General features: G+C 39.6%; 2 protein-coding genes across 4 annotated transcripts; both read left to right on the top strand.

Annotated features, from left to right (window-relative positions):
- The first annotated feature begins 510 nt into the window (after window positions 1–510).
- Window positions 511–13880, top strand: stub1 (STIP1 homology and U-Box containing protein 1). 2 transcript variants are annotated; one of them, XM_061967642.1, is made up of 8 exons: window positions 511–641; window positions 5450–5681; window positions 5759–5957; window positions 8342–8507; window positions 8583–8658; window positions 8735–8791; window positions 9365–9481; window positions 12590–13880. In XM_061967642.1, exons 2-8 carry the CDS (start codon window positions 5568–5570, stop codon window positions 12713–12715), a joined length of 855 nt encoding a protein of 284 aa, XP_061823626.1. In that variant the 5' UTR covers window positions 511–641; window positions 5450–5567; the 3' UTR covers window positions 12716–13880. The 2 variants fall into 2 exon arrangements, with proteins under 2 accessions (XP_061823626.1, XP_061823625.1); XM_061967641.1 differs by lacking the exon at window positions 511–641 and adding an exon at window positions 4994–5090.
- Window positions 13881–16267: 2387 nt separating this feature from the next.
- crp1 (C-reactive protein 1) lies at window positions 16268–21961 on the top strand. 2 transcript variants are annotated; one of them, XM_061967643.1, is made up of 3 exons: window positions 16268–17397; window positions 18489–20546; window positions 20623–21961. In XM_061967643.1, exons 2-3 carry the CDS (start codon window positions 20456–20458, stop codon window positions 21231–21233), a joined length of 702 nt encoding a protein of 233 aa, XP_061823627.1. In that variant the 5' UTR covers window positions 16268–17397; window positions 18489–20455; the 3' UTR covers window positions 21234–21961. The 2 variants fall into 2 exon arrangements, with proteins under 2 accessions (XP_061823627.1, XP_061823628.1); XM_061967644.2 differs by lacking the exon at window positions 16268–17397 and having other exon boundaries at window positions 18075–20417; window positions 20483–20546.
- The last annotated feature ends 209 nt before the right edge of the window (window positions 21962–22170 follow it).

The following is a 22170-nucleotide window of genomic DNA, read 5'->3' as shown; positions in this document are numbered from 1 at the left end:
TGTTAATATATTAGTCTGTGGTTAAAAGGACTTGAAAGGACTCGAAACTCAAAATGCAGGACTTAGGACTTGACTTGAGACTTTCCAGTCTTGACTTTGGACTTGACTCGGGGCTTGCCTGTCTTGACTCGGGACTTGACTCGGACTTGAGGGCAAAGACTTGAGACTTACTTGTGACTTGCAAAACAATGACTTGGTCCCACCTCTGCAATCTACTAATGAAAGTTTCAATCAACCAAAAAAAAAAACAGACAACATTCACACTCACACTCACACTCACACACTCGGGCCAATTTACGAAAACTGTAGTTAGAACGTCCTCTGCTGGTGTTACTTTGCACTGCACTGATTTGTGACTCAACAAAGCAGTGAGTCCAAATTGATGAATGAAAATAAAATTGTTCTCTATATTAGGCAATGTTGTTGAATATGCATCAAAAATGCGTTATGATAGAATAGTTACTTTTTTTGTTTACAGACCAGGAAATAGCCATTGCGGCTTCCGTCCACGTCACTTAGCGTGACGTCAGCACAACAACAATCTGTCATGATAGCTCACCGGAGAGACATTGAACCCAACACAATTTCATAGCGGATCTTATGAAACGCGCTTTGTTTAGATGTGACACGTCTTTTCTAAGGTGGGTGCTGGAACTGCCATCACATAACTGCAATTTAATGGCAGCTGTCGTCGGAAACACAATTATAGATATTTTGTAAGCAACACACCGCCCAGCATATTAGCTAACTTAGCATTGTTGATGTTGCCTAGCGGTGGTATTTAAACTACACGCTGAGGCCTTTAAAGGCCTGCTTTTGGACAAATTCTAAACGTTATTCGCGTTTCGTGCTGCTGAAAGTGGTTTATGTTCCACAGTGAGTGTAAGTGATTCGTTAACAGACACTAGGGACAGCGTTTATGGGTATGCTAGGTGGCTAATTAGCTAACGTCAATTGGAATGCTATATGCTAACATGATAGCAGCGTTGTCACTGTCTCTGCTGTTGCTACTTTTGTTTGCAAAAAAAAAGCCAACCTCGGTTAATGCAACACGCCGAGGAAAAATTGCATTGTAGTTTGCTGTGATTGTGCGTTAACGAGCCGTTATTTGCCTCATGAAGCGTTAAATTGCCGGGTGTACAAGCCAATCGAGCTGCGTGCTCAGTCAGCGGAATAAAGACTACATTTTTTTTTCGGGTGCTTTGAACACGCACTGCAGATGCATTGCAGGGGACATGTAGTTGGTGTATGTCATAGTCAGCTCCACATCATACATGTAGTTAGGGCTGGGCGATTTTTTTAATATCTCGATGTGTTTCGATCATATCGCGATACACGATATACAGGTAAAAGCCAGTAAATTAGAATATTTTGGAAAAACTTGATTTATTTCAGTAATTGCATTCAAAAGGTGTAACTTGTCCATTATATTTATTCATTGCACACAGACTGATGCATTCAAATGTTTATTTCATTTAATTTTGATGATTTGAAGTGGCAACAAATGAAAATCCAAAATTCCGTGTGTCACAAAATTAGAATATTACTTAAGGCTAATACAAAAAAGGGATTTTTAGAAATGTTGGCCAACTGAAAAGTATGAAAATGAAAAATATGAGCATGTACAATACTCAATACTTGGTTGGAGCTCCTTTTGCCTCAATTACTGCGTTAATGCGGCGTGGCATGGAGTCGATGAGTTTCTGGCACTGCTCAGGTGTTATGAGAGCCCAGGTTGCTCTGATAGTGGCCTTCAACTCTTCTGCGTTTTTGGGTCTGGCATTCTGCATCTTCCTTTTCACAGATTTTCTATGGGGCTAAGGTCAGGGGAGTTGGCGGGCCAATTTAGAACAGAAATACCATGGTCCGTAAACCAGGCACGGGTAGATTTTGCGCTGTGTGCAGTCGCCAAGTCCTGTTGGAACTTGAAATCTCCATCTCCATATAGCAGGTCAGCAGCAGGAAGCATGAAGTGCTCTAAAACTTGCTGGTAGACGGCTGCGTTGACCCTGGATCTCAGGAAACAGAGTGGACCGACACCAGCAGATGACATGGCACCCCAAACCATCACTGATGGTGGAAACTTTACACTAGACTTCAGGCAACGTGGATCCTGTGCCTCTCCTGTCTTCCTCCAGACTCTGGGACCTCGATTTCCAAAAGAAATGCAAAATTTGCATGGTTGGGTGATGGTTTGGGGTGCCATGTCATCTGCTGGTGTCGGTCCACTCTGTTTCCTGAGATCCAGGGTCAACGCAGCCGTCTACCAGCAAGTTTTAGAGCACTTCATGCTTCCTGCTGCTGACCTGCTCTATGGAGATGGAGATTTCAAGTTCCAACAGGACTTGGCGCCTGCACACAGCGCAAAATCTACCCGTGCCTGGTTTACGGACCATGGTATTTATGTTCTAAATTGGCCCGCCAACTCCCCTGACCTTAGCCCCATAGAAAATCTGTGAAAAGGAAGATGCAGAATGCCAGACCCAAAAACGCAGAAGAGTTGAAGGCCACTATCAGAGCAACCTGGGCTCTCATAACACCTGAGCAGTGCCAGAAACTCATCGACTCCATGCCACGCCGCATTAACGCAGTAATTGAGGCAAAAGGAGCTCCCACCAAGTATTGAGTATTGTACATGCTCATATTTTTCATTTTCATACTTTTCAGTTGGCCAACATTTCTAAAAATCCCTTTTTTGTATTAGCCTTAAGTAATATTCTAATTTTGTGACACATGGAATTTTGGATTTTCATTTGTTGCCACTTCAAATCATCAAAATTAAATGAAATAAACATTTGAATGCATCAGTCTGTGTGCAATGAATAAATATAATGTACAAGTCACACCTTTTGAATGCAATTACTGAAATAAATCAAGTTTTTCAAAATATTCTAATTTACTGGCTTTTACCTGTATATCGCGATATTTTGCCTTAGCCTTGAATGAACACATGATGCATATAATCACACCAGTATGATGATTCTACGTGCCTACATTAAAACATTTTTGTTCATACTGCATTAATATATGCTCATTTTAAACTTCCATGCTGAGAGGGAAATCACAACTAAGTCAATTCACCAAAATTGTATTTATTAAACAGTTATTAAGCAGTGGCACAAAGATTCATGTCATTTCAAAACAGAACGTGCAAGATTGTCAGAGACATTTTAAAACAAGCTATTAGTGCACTTTTGTGCATGATGTCCTCAAGATGACAAATCAAAACAACACTAAATTAAAGTGCACTTTTTGTACAGAACGCCACTACAATAGTTTAAAACAAATAAAGTGCACTTTTGTGCATGATGTCACACAAGATATTTCAATAACTGTTGTAGGTTCCGGCGGACTTTATCTCCTTATGTCGTGGACTATTTTTTTTTCATACGGTGTTGGTGTGGAAATGGTTGCCTCGGCATTTTGTTGGTGTGGCACCGAACGGAGATGTTGACGTGCGGAGTAAGCACTCTTCATTCTCTCACGGGTGACTTTTCAAATTATGCTACATATTAGCAGTAATGCTACTTTTTGTAGCAACGCTTTCGCCCCACACTTGACAAATTACGGTTGTCTGTTCGACATATTCCCACTTGAAGCCAAACCACTGCCAGACGATGGACCCTGTGCTGTTTTTCTTAGGAATTAATTCTTCCTTCATTTGTTACCAGATTCGCACCTTCTTTCTCTTGTATTACCACTTGCGCCACAGCTAACTTTAGCCATGCTGCTACCTCTCTGCTCAGCGAGGGCGTATACGTATGTGACGTATGTAAGAAGGTGCGCCTGTTTATGTCTCTGTGAGAAGGAGAGACTAGAAAGAGTGAGAAGAGCCTGTAGTGTAATGCCTGCAGCTAAAAGCAACTGCGTGAGAACGTATACTCGAATATCACGATATAGTCATTTTCTATATCGCACAGAGACAAACCCGCGATATATCGATATATCCCCCAGCCCTACATGTAGTACTTAATATACATGCTTATCTCCAGTGAGCAGTCTTGTGCTCAATGGCAATATTATTATTTCACAAAAAAGAAAAGAAAATTGAATTAATAAATCCATCCATCCATCCATTTTCTACCGCTTGTCCCTTTTGGGGTCGTGGGGGGCGCTGGAGCCTATCTCAGCTGCATTCTGTCAGAAGGCGGGGTACACCCTGGACAAGTTGCCAACTCAGATAGACAGACAACATTCACACTCACATTCACACAAGAGGGCCAATTTTGTGTTGCCAATCAACCTATCCCCAGGTGAATGTCTTTGGAGGTGGGAGGAAGCCGGAGTACCCGGAGGGAACCCACGCAGTCACAGGGAGAACATGCAAACTCCACACAGAAAGATCCAGAGCGCAGGATTAAAATTAAATATAATTAAAGCAAACATGTCTCAAAAGTGTAATGGGAAGAAGTATAAACTTTTTGAATCTCCCCCCTTTTTACATAGTTACTTGAACTGTGTTAACTGTTTTCACTGCTGGACTCCAGAAAGAGGTTCTGCAGAACCTCCAGGTTCTGTAACAGCTTATTATTCCCGCATCAAAATAATTCCCTCAATTCCCCCCCAAAAACGGATTAACTCGCTGGAATATAAAGACGTTATAACATACATCCATAAACGTGGATGCATATGAAAAAGTGCAATATATTTATCCGTACAGTAATCTATTTATTTATTTCTGCACCTTATTGCTCTTTCATCTTGCACTACAACGAGCGAATGCAACAAAATGTCATTCTTATCTGTTCTGTAAAAGTTCAAATTTGAATGACAATAAAAAGGAAGTCTAAGTCTAATTAATATCCAGTTTCCTCTTGTCGACGTATTTGTTTAATCTGGAGCCAGAAGATGTTTAAAGAGGACACGATGCATAAACTCAAAATCAAAAGTATTTATTCCCTATTGGATACAATTCTAATACAATTTGTCTGAGCGCTATACAATATACATCACAATGTATGAATATGCATTGAGGTGTCTGTTTCCAGGCGTGGAATCTTCCTCTGCCTTGTCCTTCCTGGACTCCGACTTCATATCTGGTGTTGTCCTTCAGATCTCGGCAAAGAAGTCACATCAACAGTGGAAAGAATGTGGGCGAACTTGCACCCAGTTTCAACTGGAACTTAAAGGATATGATTTGTTGCACGGCCTATTCTAAGCATATATATACTAAACATTTCTTAATCACTTCATCCTTCATTATCTTAATTATATACCAACATAATATATCCCAACACTCTGAACCACAGTTTATCACATTCATCTGGTTCCGCATAACTCAATTTGCCCAGAACAATGTGCTTACAATTCTCAATATATCATCATAAGTAAGTCATATAAGTCATTCATACTCATATTCAAAACAAGCCTAGACCTCACATGCACACCTCTAACAAAACTTGCATATATGCACACCCCTAACAAACCAGCATGTCCTCTCTTGGAACAGTGTTCGAGATCCAGGCAGGACAGGGTGTTCTTAAAACCTGTCAGTTCAGCCAGCCGAAGAGACGGGGAACAGGATTGGGAAGCAGGGCGAGGCGGGCCCCGCGGAGCCGGTGGAGAAGATGGCTGGCAGCCCGGAGAAGAGTTCCACCGCGCAGGAGCTGAAAGAGCAAGGGAACCGCTTGTTCCTCTGTCGCAAGTACCAGGAGGCTGCTACATGCTACAGCAAAGCTATAGTGAGGGAATTGCATTGTTGTTTGATGCATTTTGGAATTGTTTGAATGTGTGAAGTTTGCCATGTCCTGCCTTCCAGAACCGGAACCCGTCCGTGGCAGTGTACTACACCAACAGGGCCCTGTGCCATGTGAAGCTGCAGCAGCACGACAAGGCTCTGGCAGACTGTAAGCACGCCCTGGAGCTGGACAGTCAGTCAGTCAAGGCCCACTTCTTCCTGGGGCAGTGTCACCTGGAGCTAGAGAACTACGACGAAGCCATCGGGAACCTGCAGAAAGGTCAGAACAAACCTGGTGTTTTTTTTTCTCTCTGTCTTGTAGGAAACATGGCACCGCACTCACTGATCACAAAATCAGGTACACCTGTGTCATCCAAGGGATTTTCAATATAAAAGCTGTATCATAAAATTTAACATTGTCCTCAATAGGAGGGTTGCATATGACGTCAGATCACTTTTTCTTCTTTGTGGCCTAATTCACACGACGATCAAGCAGCTTGAGCGTAGCATTTAAACAAGTGAGTGAGTGTAGCGTTGAGTGGAATATGCCGTATTGCTGTTCTGTTCTTGGTTGTCCCAGTTGTTCAAATAGAGAGATAGGAAATATATGTCATAGAATCCCGAAAGAAGTGGCTCATAAAGGTAATAAAGTCAGGATAAAATGAAAGTGCATCAAAGGAAATGGCTCCTAAAATAATCACATCATCTTGTGGAATACAATCGAATTGCTTGTGTTTGCAGCGATCACTTTGTAAAATGTTTTGTTTGAACATTTGATTTGTTTGAGAAACTTTCTGTGATGCATTCAAGTTTATTCTCTACTATATTAGTTGTGTTTGATAGCAGAACTAAACGTAAAGAAGTGGCAATAGATCGCATTTGTTTTTTGTTCTTTTGTGGTTGCTATGCCTAAATATAAATACGAAGACCTGGTTGTGCAAATAAACTCAAGTCTAACTAGTAATAAATATTGTGATTGTTGGTCCAATACACCGTATTTTTGTTGTCGATTTTCATAACAGAAACTAAGAGCTTAGTTGTTGTGTAGGAAAGCCAAGTGCTTAATTCGACACGGACGATTGAATTATAGCCTCTTTGGTGATATTTGTTAGCATCAAGAAAATATCCTTAATAGTATTAATAAACTAGATGAATAAATCTCTCGTATGCTCAACAACATATACTGTAATCTTGATACTGTATAACTAGCAAACATTGCTGAACAACAGGGACATAGAAAGCTAAATATTGAGACAAAATCTGAACTTCACACCATAAAAACAACTTCAGACATGAATTGCAGATGAGACTAAAATTTGTAGCAGGAAATCAACTTCAAACAAACGTATCCTTTTTCTCGTTAGTGTCACGATCACAGCAGAACCACACTCGTTATGTCAATCAAATATGGTACTTACAATGCACAAATAAATCCAACTTTATCTTTCACGAATTATTGCTTAAATTGTGGAGCCCTCAGATGTAAAGACATGATTTGCCTCCAATCTTTTCTTCTCTAAATACCGTAAGTGTCAATTGAAGTGAGGTAGCAGGAACCTCTTGGTGATGATAAATGGGTTAAATCATTAAAAAATATATATTTTTTAAGAGTGTAAAAATCCACTCCATCCCATTTTAAATATTTTTTCATTATCGCTTTTATATTTGCCTGTAAACCTTTCAAAATAAGCCTAAATCTGCACGGATTCAGGTAACTAAACAGTAGCCTATTCCCCTATTGGGGCTTAGACCATCGCCTGAAACACAGAAGTGCCTAGATGTGCCGCTAGGTCACGTGATTTCAACCTACCTGTTAAAGTGTGAAATATTAATCAAAATATTGTTGAAATAATACCAACAAAAAGGCAGAATCTTTGATTCAGCATTTGTATTGTCTCTTATTAAATTGTGCAGGTGCTTTTTGTGTTCTAGTCCATCCAATCATTAATATTTTTATTTTGTAAACATCTGTAATATGAGCATACCCACTTTGATTTTTAAAAAATGACTAAAGGTCCAGTATTATTGTATTTTTAACGATTTTAACCACATTTAGAGGTCCCACAATCGTGTATTGGAAGTATGTTGTCCAATATCTAACCTTAATACTGGACTTTTTTATAGTTTAAAAGTGCTTTTTATAAGTCCTTTTAGAAACACTCCATTTTGTGTGTTTGTAGCTTGAATGCTAATTAGCTGTTTGTCCACCCCTGTCTTTGACTGTGCGGATTAAAAAAACGCTGTGGTGGTGCACTCAATCCAAATTTTACATATACACTGTAATTCTGCATTGTTCCGAAGTAATTGATGACATATTTGACATACAACAATATAACATTAAGGACTGTGACTGCAAACACAAACATTAGTAACACTAACATAGCTATGTTAGCTACAGTGTTAACATTACACTCACATTTTAACAGCAACATCATATCATGCTAGTTCAGCTTTTTTGCTGGGAAAAAAATAAAAATGTATACAAAACTGTATGGATGAATAACAGCTTTCTTGTATGCAGCTTGCTTCATTTTTAAGATGTGTAGCTAGGTCTGCATGCTATACCGGTATTATACTTAATACTGGTATATTTTAGAAAGCGGCATATACTTGAGACAATACCGCCGGTATCTTTTGATGAAAATGAAAATGTTGTTTTTGCAGCATACAATCTGGCAAAAGAACAGAGGCTGAATTTTGGAGACGACATCCCGAGCGCCTTGCGTATTGCCAAGAAAAAGCGTTGGAACAGCATTGAGGAGAAGCGCATCAACCAGGAGAACGAGTTGCACGCTTATCTCAGCAAACTCATATTAGCTGAGAAGGAGCGGTGAGAGCAGGGACTTTTTTTTTGCTAATTTAGTTTTTTTTTGCATAAAACTAATTTACTGTTAATTTACTGCAGAAAACTTGAAGACTACAAGGAAAAGCAGGACGAAGATCAAAACGGAGGCGACGCGGCCAAGATTGCATCCAAACATGTATGTTTTGGAAATATTTGTAACGTCCTGATTGGCTTCTCGTTACATTTGACTAACATGAATGTGACTTGATTAGGACAAGTACTTAATGGACATGGATGAGCTCTTCTCTCAAGTCGACGAGAAAAGAAAAGTGAGTAAAGTGATGATACCAGCACAGACCTATGGTGTGTGTACTGTCAATAATCATCACAGTTGTGTCCCTCTGAGAATCAGACAATCATTTTGCTGTTTGTGGCGAAACAATCACATTATAAAAATATACAATACATTATATACATCATGATATATGCATACAGTATGCCTGTTTATTTATGGCTACAACCAGTCTGTTGTAAGTCAAGATATGATATCTCAAAGCAACTTTTAAAAAATGTTTTCAGTGTAACTCTAATCCTCCTTTGTTACATTCTTATGTGTTTTATGTTATTTTTAGACTTAAAGGCCAACGAATAAAATAAGCTGTGGCCGCTAATGGTCCCCTGACTGTTCACTGAACATCCCTGCCTTTTCCTACACTTTTAGGTGCACTTGCATTTTGGAAATGCTTGTGAAAATGCAGAACATCTCTAATGTACACTGTGGTCATTTTTAGTTGTATTTAGGTTAAATTAATCTTAAATGCAAATCGGTGTTGTGTGTAAAAGGTGCAGATGAGTAAATACAGAATCTTCTGGCCAGCAAGCTGTGTTTTGCGTTTCACCAGAAACGCGAGATCCCAGATTATCTGTGTGGAAAGATCAGCTTTGAGCTGATGAGGGAGCCGTGCATCACACCCAGCGGGATCACCTACGACCGCAAGGACATCGAGGAGCACCTGCAGGTACAAATATTTAACAATAGACGGTCAAGACGTACACGGGAACAAAAACCTTTGATAATAATACCATGACATGAATTTATTGAGAGTATTTGTGTTCAAATACACTTAAAAGTAGCACTAACAACTCCAATAGTCTGCTCACTTATCAAATGTGTATGGTGTGTTAATCAGTAGTTGCTTTATAAAGAAAAGCTGTAGTTAATAGAAAACCTGCAGGGAAACTTCTATATTCATTGCCTCATTTCTGGCCAGTGGGCTTAGAATACTTAGGGCCTGATTTACTAAGATCCAAACACCACGTAGTACAGCGTGTGCAATTTATAAAATTGTATGTACTGTTAGTGGGCGTGTTGCTTGCTATCAAGCGTGTGCAATTGAAAAGTGGTGCAGACCGCCTTATCTAAATGAGGTTTTTGTGTGTACTATATGGGACATCACCACTGTGAAACTCATTTACTTTACATTCATGTTATCATGCTCCTTATCTGTGGGGTGTTGCTATGTTTTTAAACAAGCAGGAGACATCTTCCTCTTTTTATGGACATTTTAGAAGCAGTCGTGCAGTGCAACTACAATGAGACCTCTTTTTTTTCTTCTTTTTTTTTCATTACCGCTGAAGGTGCATGGAAGGGAGGCGCTGCACTTATTACTCCGCTCAATACGCAAAAAATGCATACTACAATAAGTTTATTCATACAAAAAATATTTTAATAATATATATTATGTGTAAAAAAAAAAGGAACATCAGTAAAAAATACTAAAGGAGCTCAAAATGCATCAATTAATTTGTTTTAATTAGCCGTTTAAGTCATCTAGCAAAGTATAAAGTTATAAAATGATGTTGCTAAATAGACGATATGTTGAATATTTTATATATCTGATCGTCCAAAGTGTTGACACCCACACAAATGACGGAGGATTCTCGTATGTCTGTGCAGCGGTGGTACTGATCTTGCAGCCGTGTGTGGAACTGTCAGTTTCCACGTCCTTCTGACACTTGCTAAATAAAACAGAAAATGGTGCTTGAAAAATCACATTGGGCATGCTAAATAATTGTATTTGCATCATCTCCATCCAGTATTGTGGCGTTTTGATGATCAGCGTATCACGTTGTAAAGACGCAATCTACTTTGCACATGTTTAGTAGATCAGCTTTGCATCTGCTATCAGGGTTGCACGTGTTTTTTTAGTACATGCAAACCTTTAGTAAATCAAGCCCTTAGTGTTACTTGTTAAAACAAGCCTGTCATCTTCACATTGTTCTTAAAAACAGGTGGAGATAAATCTTAAAGATAAAAAAATAAAATCTCAAGAAATAATCTTTCTGCAAAAATAGGCTCTTTGCATCTATGTATATTTTCTAAACACAGGAACAAGGCAATATGTAGAAAAGAGGTGGACAATAGTAAGGCCATGTCCACACGAATAGGCATATTTAAAATCACATATTTTCCCTTGTGTTTTGGCATCTCGTCCAGACGCAAACATAGTTTTTTTTTCTCCTTAAAAACAGAGCTTATTGGGAAAACTCAGGCCAGACTGTACATTTTGAAAAACTCTGGCTTCAACATGTGTGTGTTTTTATGAGTACAGCGGGGCTTTTTGCTTTGTGGCAGTAGAAAGGTGCAACATTATTTTTTAATGTTTTTAAACCAAAGACAAAGATATTGACTTCTGGGTTTTTGTTTTAATTTTGTACACCTTATAACATGCACGGACAGGCGAATTAAAAAATAAACATTCATGTTTCCTTGGCACCGTGTAAGTGTGTGCTTATTTTAAAGATAATGTACACCCAAGAATAAATGTAAAAAAATAATTGTATGTATATATATATATATATATATATTTTTTTAAGAATCCGTCTTTTAAAAATATTTTTTTAGGCCATCTTTGCGCTTAAGGCTGGTATATACTCTCGCATCACTCAGCTTGCATCCCCTGCGTCGTAATTAGTTTATAGCTCTTTTGTGGGGCTAGCGCTTGACTTGTAATTCTCATTGAAACACTTAAGGGCAGTGTCTCTTAAAGAAGCAACTATAGCTGTCATTGACTTGATATTTACCTTCTTGTGAAGAGTGACAATGACAGATGCAACATAGACATCTTTGTTGGCAGTGGAACTAATCATTCAGAAACATCAGTTTTCTTTTAATGGGTGTTTTACTCAGAAACCAAAGGATAAGATATTCCCGAAGGTATTGACTTAGAATAGTTAGTACATTTTCCAGACTGGTATCCTCTCCTTGCAAGAGAAGAGGGCAAAAAGAGAGAAGCGGCAGGATATAGGATTGTATAACTTCTTTTGGACACAACAACAACCGAACAAGCTAAAAAACAACACATTCAATAATAATTTTTATTGCGCACTGAGATATTAAGTACACAATATTAGTCTGCATGCAAATGTTCTATCACTTTTGCTTTATTACATGCAATAATTTGTGCATTTCAAGCACAACGTCTGCTCTCCTGTGCTCAGGGAACCTGATTGGCAAAAGCTGACCAATCAGCTCTGCAGTCCATGTCGCCACTAGGATTTTTGGGAGGCGCAAGGAGGAAGGAGCAAGACGCCGTCGTTAACATAATTTACGTGACGAGAGAGTATATATCAGGCTTTACTGGCTGTGCGTGTACGTCATATGTCAGCAACCAAAGGAGCTTTTGTAATCTGTAACCTCTATCATTTTATACCAAATAATATATTGCGACAATCAGTTAGAAACGAGCATTGATTAAGAATCGAATTGTCACTACAGGAATCAGAATCAAATCGAATTGTTAGTTGTTGTAAGATTACCCTCCCTAATTTCTAATATATCACTATATTGATTACACAGGTCAGCTGTGGTAGCTTTTTCAGGTTTCTGCAGATTGCGCCTGACAGCCAGTGATTGTTTTTATGTGGACAGGGTTTTTATTTTTAACTCCACATTTGTTGGATATTTTTTTAACAAAGTGTGGAAAATGTGAGTTTAAAAAATTAAAAAAAAAAAAAAAAGAAATATCCGTGTTGGTGTGAACATGGCCTAAGTGGATATGCGTAGTTTTGAAATAACAAGGTGGAACTCTGTCACTTTCAACATCCCATTTTAACACTTTATTCAGCGAGTGGGCCATTTTGACCCGGTCACTCGAAGCCCCCTGACCCAGGACCAGCTGATCCCCAACCTGGCAATGAAGGAAGTGATCGATGCCTTTATCCAGGAGAACGGTTGGGTGGAGGACTACTAAGAGTTGGAACCCCCCCTTGGCCACCTTGTCCCCCATTTCTCCATCTTAAATCAACATGAGACTGTCGAGGACACTTCACCTTTGCGCAGTTATGAACTGTCTCACTATGGACGACCAAACAGGAGATGCCGCAACCCTTTGAATCCTGCTCTGAACCTGTGAGGCTGTACTCCCTTTAAGACTGTCCCACCGTCTACACTTTCATCCTCCGATTTCTTTCCACAACATGGAGGCCATTCTCTCGGTCTATTTCTATCTCGAGTGCCACAATCCCAGCAAAGCATCACCTAATGCTCTCGTGTCCTGCCAAGGGAAAATATGTTTTTTGCATTCATTGAAACACTTCAACCTGAAATGGTAACTATGCCAAAAAATTACGTTGTCATTGAGGGGGGTTACTTTGTATGCAAGTTTACATGACAGTGGAGGGGGAAAAAAAAAAGTGTGTGTTTTCACTGTTACAAGCTTCACCTCTAGATGGCGACACAAACCCTTTTGAGCCTCGGCTGCACGCTTTTGATTGATGAGCTCTTCTTGTTAAACTCAAGTACAGACAATTGAATAAGATGAATGTATGCATTCTGTGTTGTTTAGTATGGAGCTGAACATGTTTTTAAACAGGACACGTTCTTCTCTTAAAAATCAGGCTCGAACTGGAGAAATTAATGAAAAAAATGGCTGCTGGATTTTTATAAATGCTGAATATTCCATTAAATGTGTGAGTTTTGTTTAAAGTAAAAAAAAAAAAAAGAACTTAACTGATCTAAAGACATCACTTAAAACAAGCCACTTTGGATGCGCACAAAGTTGCGCAGCGACGCATACAAAATTGCTGTTAGCGGTTATCTTTTCATGAGAAATCTGTTGCTTAAACAATCATCAGTGTGGAAAAGTATAGGTCAAAGTTCACTGTGTCATCCGTGATCCTGAAATGCTGGACAGAGAGCGTAATTTATCATCCATACCTCCCAGCTTTCCTGAAAACTCCACTTTGCATTGACTGATATTTTAGCAAAGTGTATCACGACCGGCTGCAGACAGTGTACATAATTATTAGCTTTGTGTATCTCAGATCTTCTTTTCTGACAAAATGGGCTATTTTTGTTATTTTTTTCTTTCTTGCTGTCCTCCGGTGTATTAAATGTAGATATGTTGATAACATAAAGGCCCGGTTCAGTTTTTTTTTTCTTGTTCACCCCCATTGATTCAACCTTGTGATATTGCACACAAAAGTATCATTCAAAATACATTCAGGATGTTAACATGCCAACTCTTGCTTTCACGTTAGTATTGTATTTTTGGCGATTATCATAGCTATACGACAAAGCAAACGACATTAACTTGTGAATAAAATCAAAATCTTTGAATTATCTGTCCCCTTTATTTTGGGCATAGCTAGATTTGATTTTGTTTTATGTTATGTCTCAAAAAAGTGTCTCAAATTCAGTGTTGTGTATTCAAATAGCTTCCAGTTCACATATTCAAATATACAAATAGCAGCTAACAGGCTCCACATCCTCTCCATGATTCACAAATTGTCTTTTCATGTTAATTGGAATATCATGTAAAAGCTGGCATTTACTCCGTGTCTTTATTTGCTCATAGAAGCTAGCTTAAAGGGGAACTGCACCTTTTTTTTTTTTGACCATCATTCACAATCCCCATCTAGGACAAGAACACGTTTTTCTTTTTTTATGCTTTCTAACTAGTAAATAAACGTTAGCAAAAGTCAACTAACAATGGAGACAATGGGAGTTGCTCTAGTCCGCCTATAAAGCGCTCTAAAAAAAACACCCACAACACCCCTAAAGTTTTATATACACGCTATATATTTAATGTATTCATAACAACATGATATTTACATTTTTTGCACATTTTAAGCATACAGCGGCGGATTCATTTCACAGACTCATCACAACGTTTGCTTTTCCGTTCAACAACAACACTACTAATCATGACTGGCTTAATGAGAGACAATAAAGACTGCTTTGGGACAAATTATGTTTCAGAACCTTTCTTTTTTAAGCTTGAATATAAGGAGGAGGCTGCGATGAAGTTGTGGCTTGTCCAGGGTGTGCCCTGCCTTCCGCCCGAATGCTGCTGGGATAGGCTCCAGCCAACTCAGCTGTACGTTTGACACCCTTGATCTAGAATTTACTTTAACCAGCTCAATACTGTAGCTGCTAGTTACCTCTATATGAGCACTGATAAAAGTAGTTTGCCTGTGTTAGCGCTTGTAATAAAAATATTGCTTATACTTGGTTAATATGTAGATCACGACATGTAATAAGATGGGGCGGCATGACCCAGTGTGTGGAGCGGCTGTCTTGTAACCGAAGGATTACCAATTCGATCCAAAGCGTTGGAGGTGTATTTTTTAATTTGCACTTAAATTTTATTTACAATTTGTTTAAGAAACATAATTATTATTAAATTATTAATACATTTTTTTGTTCCTTTTAGCACTGTATATTTGTATGTACATTTATTTTTATGATACAACTCTTTATTATTATTATTGTCATCAGTTCCCTCTTTTGCAGTATGTTTGATGAGTATGTATTTTGTAATTAGTCTGACCTAAGCCTTGATGATAATTTTTGTGATTAGCATGGTTTCAAATCATTTGATAAGGTTTATCCTAGTTCAAATGTAAGTAGGTTAGATTTAATTATTGAATACGATTAGAATAAAAAGTATGATTACTAGTTCAGTGTTAATATTTAAGTGGGCTCCTCTGTAGTGGAAAAGTTGGGCCTCAAGGTCAAAAAGGTTGAGAACCCCTGATATAAAGCACTTTTTGTGTTATTCCAGGTATAGTAAAGCGCTATATAAATACAGACCATTTGGGGTATTGTTGGTGGTTTTTGGATGTTTTTAGAGGGCTTTATGGGTACAACAGAGTACTCTCATTAGCTGCATTGTAAGCCACCTCGTGCCGTATTTTACAAGGTAGAATGCATTAAAAAAAAGGAAAAACACGTGTTCTTGTCTTACATAAGGATTGTAAATGATAGACAAAATTCCAAAAACAAGTGCAGTTCCCCTTTTAAGTCCAGTTATATTAGCCTAGCACAGTGCTTCTCAATAATTTTCTGTTACGCCCCCCTAAGAAGAAGAAAATATTTTGTGGTTACAGTGAAGCCAAGTGCTTCATACCCTTCGTCATATTCTGGTACGGCAAAAGAAAAGTGTGTTCCCCGAGGTTATACGCGCTCCACTATTTGAGAAGGACTGGCATAGCATGAGTTATAACCACTTATATCAAATCAATCAGATAATTCATTTAAATATTAGCATATAACCAATTTGTTTAGTTGAAATACAGGAAAAAAACAAGACAAAAGCCTATTAACAGATATTTAATATTTGTATACTTTCATACAATTAAGGTCCAACAAATGTTTTGTCTAAATATGAGTTAAGTTTTATGTAGATATTAGCGCTACAACAGAGACCCAACAATGGAGGACATTTGTGTACTGTAGTACCTCAAGTTACGAGCTTAATTGGTTCTGTAATGGAGTTCTTAACTCAAAATACTTGTCAACGTCTCCCATTGATATTCTTTGACATCAATTTAAGAATTTACTTTAGAGAGTGGACTTCTACACTACAGTATCTCCTTCTAGCTACTTCTCCATCGAACACACCATAAGCAGCTTCTCCATATTTTCATAGATTAATATCTGACGTTTAGATATGTTAACATTTTTTGGCTGGCGTTAGACACATTATGCTTCAGTATGGTGCAGACTACCACTGATACTCTCCACTCACTCATGTTTTTGATGGTTTCTTGCATTAATTCAATGAATATCAACAATTTCTTCTTATCAGCACTGTCCCTCACACCCACTTTCTTCCCTTGTTAGAAAAACAAAGTTATGTCCATTTTTTCGTATCCATACGCTAATTCTAGCGAATAAGACCAGATGTTTTAGGCAGATCTTCACTGTGACATTTTGTAAGCCAACTAATGACAAGGATGCTTGTAACATAAAGCATGACAATTAGCCGAAAGACAGCTCTTCTCTTAAATTGGGGGCACACTCAAGTTGAGGTACTATTTATTTATCATTTATTTCTGGCATGTGATAAAACTCAGCTATGCAAACCACTATGCTAGCAATGGCCGTAGGGTGCAATTTGTGTTCCCATGGACGCTGTTCCCAGGGTTGTGTAGAAGTGTTGATTCTCATCTCCATGAATCTTGAGATATCGATTTATGAAGTTAATTAGTTCTTGAACATTGTTCGCCAACCGAAAGGTTCATATCTTGAAACAGATTTCCCCATAATAAACAATGTAAACATGAATAATTGGTTCTAGCCTGGACAAAAGTCCTTATTTTATATTAAAAATGCACACTTTGAAGACACTGTCATGTGTGTACATACTGTATATGTATCAAACTAACATAACAAGCGGGTAATGGCTCAACAATCTTATTATTTTATCCAAACACAACAACAGCCAGCTCATCTGTCAATGTGTCTGCACACACACAAAAGTCATTTTGGTCCATGTTACCAAACATGTTGCTACAATAAAAAAAAAAGGAAAATCCTTAAACGTCTCCTTGAATATTTGTGGTATTTGTTGAACAGTCTGGGAGTGGTAAACAAGCACAGCGTCACCTTCCAGCCACCGCTAGCGTGAGCACAAATTAGCAGTGTGAGGTAGAGATGCGCGGATAGGCAATTTATTTCATCCGCAACCGCGTCAGAAAGTCGTCAACCATCCGCCATCCACCCGATGTAACGTTTGATCAGAACTGCACCCGCCCGCCATCCGCCCGTTGTTATATATCTAATATTAATAAAAAAAAAAAAAAAGGGTGAAAACTACGCGAATTGCACCTTGTGCAGACAAGATTTTTCGATCGGACACGGAGGAATTAGCGATGTAAAAGACCACGTTGGGACAAAAAAACACAAGTCTAATGCCGTTGCTAGCGATACAAGTGGAAAACTTTAACGTTTTTCGTCGCCCAAACAGATTCTTTGGATGTGATAAATGCCGAAGTTTTATTTACGGAGGCAATAATTGAGCATGGACTTCCAATCGCACTGGCTGATCACATGGGACAGTTAATAATGTAATGCAACCTTTAAAAATCATTACGCGGTGATCGCGATCCCAAAAATAAACTTTTCTTGCATGATAATGTCCAGAAAAATTTGCTTTATATTACTATAGAGTCCTTTTAACGAATGAGTTTGATGGTTTATCACAAACCTTAAATGAAATTCCATGGCCACCGTCCTGCTCTCTATATCAACCAGGGTGAGCCCCACCCCTTTCGTGAGCGCACTGCGAAAGCGGACGAGGCGGGGTGTCGGTGCGGTGGGCGCGGTAGTGACCCTGGACGTGCGTCGGGCCCTTCTCGCGGATCGCCTCAGCTACGGCTCCCGGTGGGGCCCTCTCGGGGGAAGGGGCCTCGGTCCCGGACCCCGGCGAGGCGTCCCTTCTCCGCTCCGTAAAAGTGTCCATCTCTTTTCTTTTTTTTTCTTCTGTTGTGGCATATGCAGCAGGTGCCTGCTCGTTTTTCGTATGTGGGTAACAACATTTAACTATGTATATATATTTCCGAATTGGTTTAACTGCCACCCGCAAAAAAAATAAAAAAATAAAAAAAATATCTAATTAATCCGCCCGACCCGACCCGCGAGCGGATAAAATCTTATTGTTTTTAATTTCATCCGCCCGATCCGCGGATAATCCGCGGACTCCGCGGTTGTGTCCGCAAACCGCGCATCTCTAGTGTGAGGCGGTCTTCTGTCGCCTTGTCTTTGTCCTTTGCTGTTATAAAGGTCCCCTGGCGTTTTTTTCCAGGTCCGATCTTATCACAGTTAAAATGTTGTCAAGGTACAAATCCCCCTGCACCGATAAAATCCTTGAAATGGCAGCTTTGTCTGAGCAGCCTTGCAATGCTGCACCGACGCTGTGAATGACGGCTCGTCTTTTTATAAACTTTACCAAACACCCACGGCTCGCCTTAAATTGTTCTTGCATGCTGGGTTCGAGCATGGTCAGTTTTGGACATCAAGTCGCCATATGGATGGCGAGCCTTCTTTCAAGTGATAGCCTCGGAAATGCTATCGCAGGTTAGCTGTTTCTCATTTATCCAATCTAAATACAGCTTTTAGACTAGACTTAGACTTCCTTTTTATTGTCATTCAAATTTGAACTGTACAGTACAGATAAGAATGAAATTTCATTGCATTAGCTCATAGTAGTGCAGGATAAAAAAGCAATAAGGTGCAGATATAAATAAATAGATTACTGTACAGATAAATATATTGCACTTTTGCATATTCATCCAGGTTTATGGATGTATGTTATATTGTCTTTATATTCCAGCGAGTTAATCCATTTTTGGGGGGAATTGAGGGGATTATTATGATGCGTTCAAGAGTCTTACGGTCTGAGGGAAGAAGCTGTTACAGAACCTGGAGGTTCTGCTTCGGAGGCTTCGGAACCTCTTTCTAGAGTCCAGCAGTGAAAACAGTCCTTGGTGGGGGTGGGATGAGTCTCTGCAGATTTTCTGAGCCCTGGTCAGGCAGTGGCTTTTTGCAATCTCCTGGATAGGAGGAAGAGGAGTCCTGATGATCTTTTCCGCCGTCCTCACCACTCTCTGAAGAGACTTCCAGTCTGAGGCACTGCAGGCTCCAGTCCAGACAGAGATGCAGTTGGTCAGCAGGCTCTCTATAGTGCCTCTGTAGAATGTGGTGAGAATGGGGGGAGGAAGCTGTGCTATTTTCATCCGACGCAAAAAGTGCATGCGCTGCTGAGCTCTTTTTACAAGAGCTCCGGTGTGTAGGGACCAGGTCATATTGTCAGTTATCTGCACCCCCAGGAACTTGGTGCTGCTTACCATCTCCACTGCTGTGCCGTTGATGAAGAGTGGAGCGTGGCTGGACTGGTGCTTCCTGAAGTCAACGATGATCTCCTTGGTCTTGTCGACGTTCAGGACCAGGTTGTTGGTTCTGCACCAGTCAACTAGATGTTTCACCTCCTCCCTGTAGTAGGAGGTGAAACTTTTCCACTTTGTCTTGCGCTTTGTCTCTGACCTTGCGGAGGTATTTTTTTGCTTTTGCAAAGTCAGCAACCATATAAACGTTAATTTTTGATAATGGTTGCAATTGCGGACTTTGTTCTTCCATGTGCCTATGGCGCCACCGCCGCATTCTACTCCTTGCAAATATGTAAACGTCGGGGACCCACCTCTTCAAAACGGCGTGTACAGGTAGCGATGTCTTCAAATTGGCAGCCTCCATAGAGCATCCAGCGGCACACAAAATTAATTAATAAATGAAAGAAGCGATCGTACACCGAGACATGGGTCGCACATCGAGACATATTTGGCTCGATGTAAACATTCCTATACCGAAAAAAATACGCAAATAGAGGCGTCCGTAGACTGAAGTTCCGCTGTACTCTACCACTCACCAATAAGTGGTGCGGTACAGATCAGTTATTTTAATAGAATTCACGTTTGTCAATGGAGATTTAAAAAAATTGTGACAGAGCCCCAACCTTTAAAGCCTTTTGTGTTTGGCTGTTGGTCATGAGATGTGAACGCTCGGTTGGACAGCGAGCCCATTGTTTTAGCTGACATCATGGCTGGTACAAGGAGGGCAGAGGACAGGAGGAGACATTAGTGTTGACTGGCAGGCAACAGCACAGCATCGTCATGGTAAGAGGATATTTTTTAGACTTTGTTGTGACTTCTATATGCTGATTCCCTGTCTGTGTTTGCAGACTTTCGCTATGCCAGCTGTTTTTCTTTTTGGTGCCTTTGCTTTGGCGTCTTCAGCCACGCAAGGTAAAATGTCACACTGATCAGCTTTGTTGTGTGAGGGTGTAGCAAACTGTCCTGACGCTTGTCTGATGTCCACCAGTGGGTCTGAGCGCCAAGGTTCTGCTCTTCCCGTATGAGACGGATTTCAGCTACGTGACGCTGACTCCGCTCAAGGAGATGACTCTCAAGGCCTTCACTCTGTGCTTACGTGTGGCCACCGAGCTGCCCGAAGAGCGCCAGATCATTCTGTTTGCTTACCGCACGGACGACTATGACGAGCTCAACGTGTGGCGAGAGAAGGACGGGCGTATTTCCGTTCACATGAGCGGCGACGGCACTTTCTTTCACCTCCCACCGCTGGGAACCTTTCGCACTAGCCTGTGCTTGACATGGGAGTCAGTTGCTGGACTCACTGCTTTTTGGGTCGACGGGAAGCGCAGTACATACCAGGTTTACAAACCTGGACACAGCATCAGTCCCAAAGGCACTGTCCTTCTGGGCCAGGACCCTGACAAACACCTAGGGGGCTTGGAGGCCCTGCAGAGCTTCGTGGGGGAGATGACTGATGTGAATATGTGGGACTTTGTTCTGTCCGGGAGTACCATTCAGGCTTGGCATTCTGGCCGCAAGGTCCCTGAAGGCAACATCTTTAACTGGGCCACTATTGAGTATGAGCTGACTGGCAACGTGAAGGTGGTGGATGACGACTGACTCAGTGTGGCATCATGTGGAGGGGTGATAAACATCTGTGTTGGACTGCTCCTGAAGTGTGCCTTACTTTTATATATGTAATCTTACCTTACAGGCCTCAATGTGCTTGGTTTCTGATATACGGTCATTTTAAATATAACAATTGCAGTCCGGCAATAGGTGTTTGTTTCACTCTAAGCAACATGATGCATCCATAATGATAATAGTAAAACAATTAATAATTATTAGCCATTTATTTTATATTACATTTTCCTATTTTTTTTATCATTATAGTATTATTTAAGATTTTTTGTTTTAATTTTGTCATTATTGGTAATATCTTTGATAATAGATAGATAAACATTTAAACTTCTTGTCATTACATTGTACCTTTTTGCTGTTTCCCCCCCAATTGTACTCCTTTGTACAATAAGAGTATAATTGATAGTATTTTTTATTTATTTTTCACATATACTAATTTTTTCATACTTAAAATAATAACAACACTCAACAATAGGGATAATTATATTTATTTCATTTATTGCATTATCCATGTATCCACCGGGTGGCACTCCCGCTCATGTCAAACTGAGTTGTGTATTATTATTTACACTCTATTTAAATGTGAAATTTGATTCAACACACTAAATAAACAGAACCAAATAAGAATCAAGTACTGACAACATTTTTTAAGAATTGTTTTATATATATATTAAAAGTTACACTACCGTTCAAAAGTTTGGGGTCACCCAAACAATTTTGTGTTTTCCATGAAAAGTCACACTTATTCACCACCATACGTTGTGAAATGAATGGAAAATAGACTCAAGACATTGACAAGGTTAGAAATAATGATTTGTATTTGAAATAAGATTTTTTTTACATCAAACTTTGCTTTCGTCAAAGAATCCTCCATTTGCAGCAATTACAGCATTGCAGACCTTTGGCATTCTAGCTG

The sequence above is a fragment of the Nerophis lumbriciformis genome, linkage group LG11 (genome assembly GCF_033978685.3).
Source record: "Nerophis lumbriciformis linkage group LG11, RoL_Nlum_v2.1, whole genome shotgun sequence".
NCBI lineage: Eukaryota > Metazoa > Chordata > Actinopteri > Syngnathiformes > Syngnathidae > Nerophis > Nerophis lumbriciformis.
This window is presented reverse-complemented; position numbering and strand designations above follow the sequence as displayed.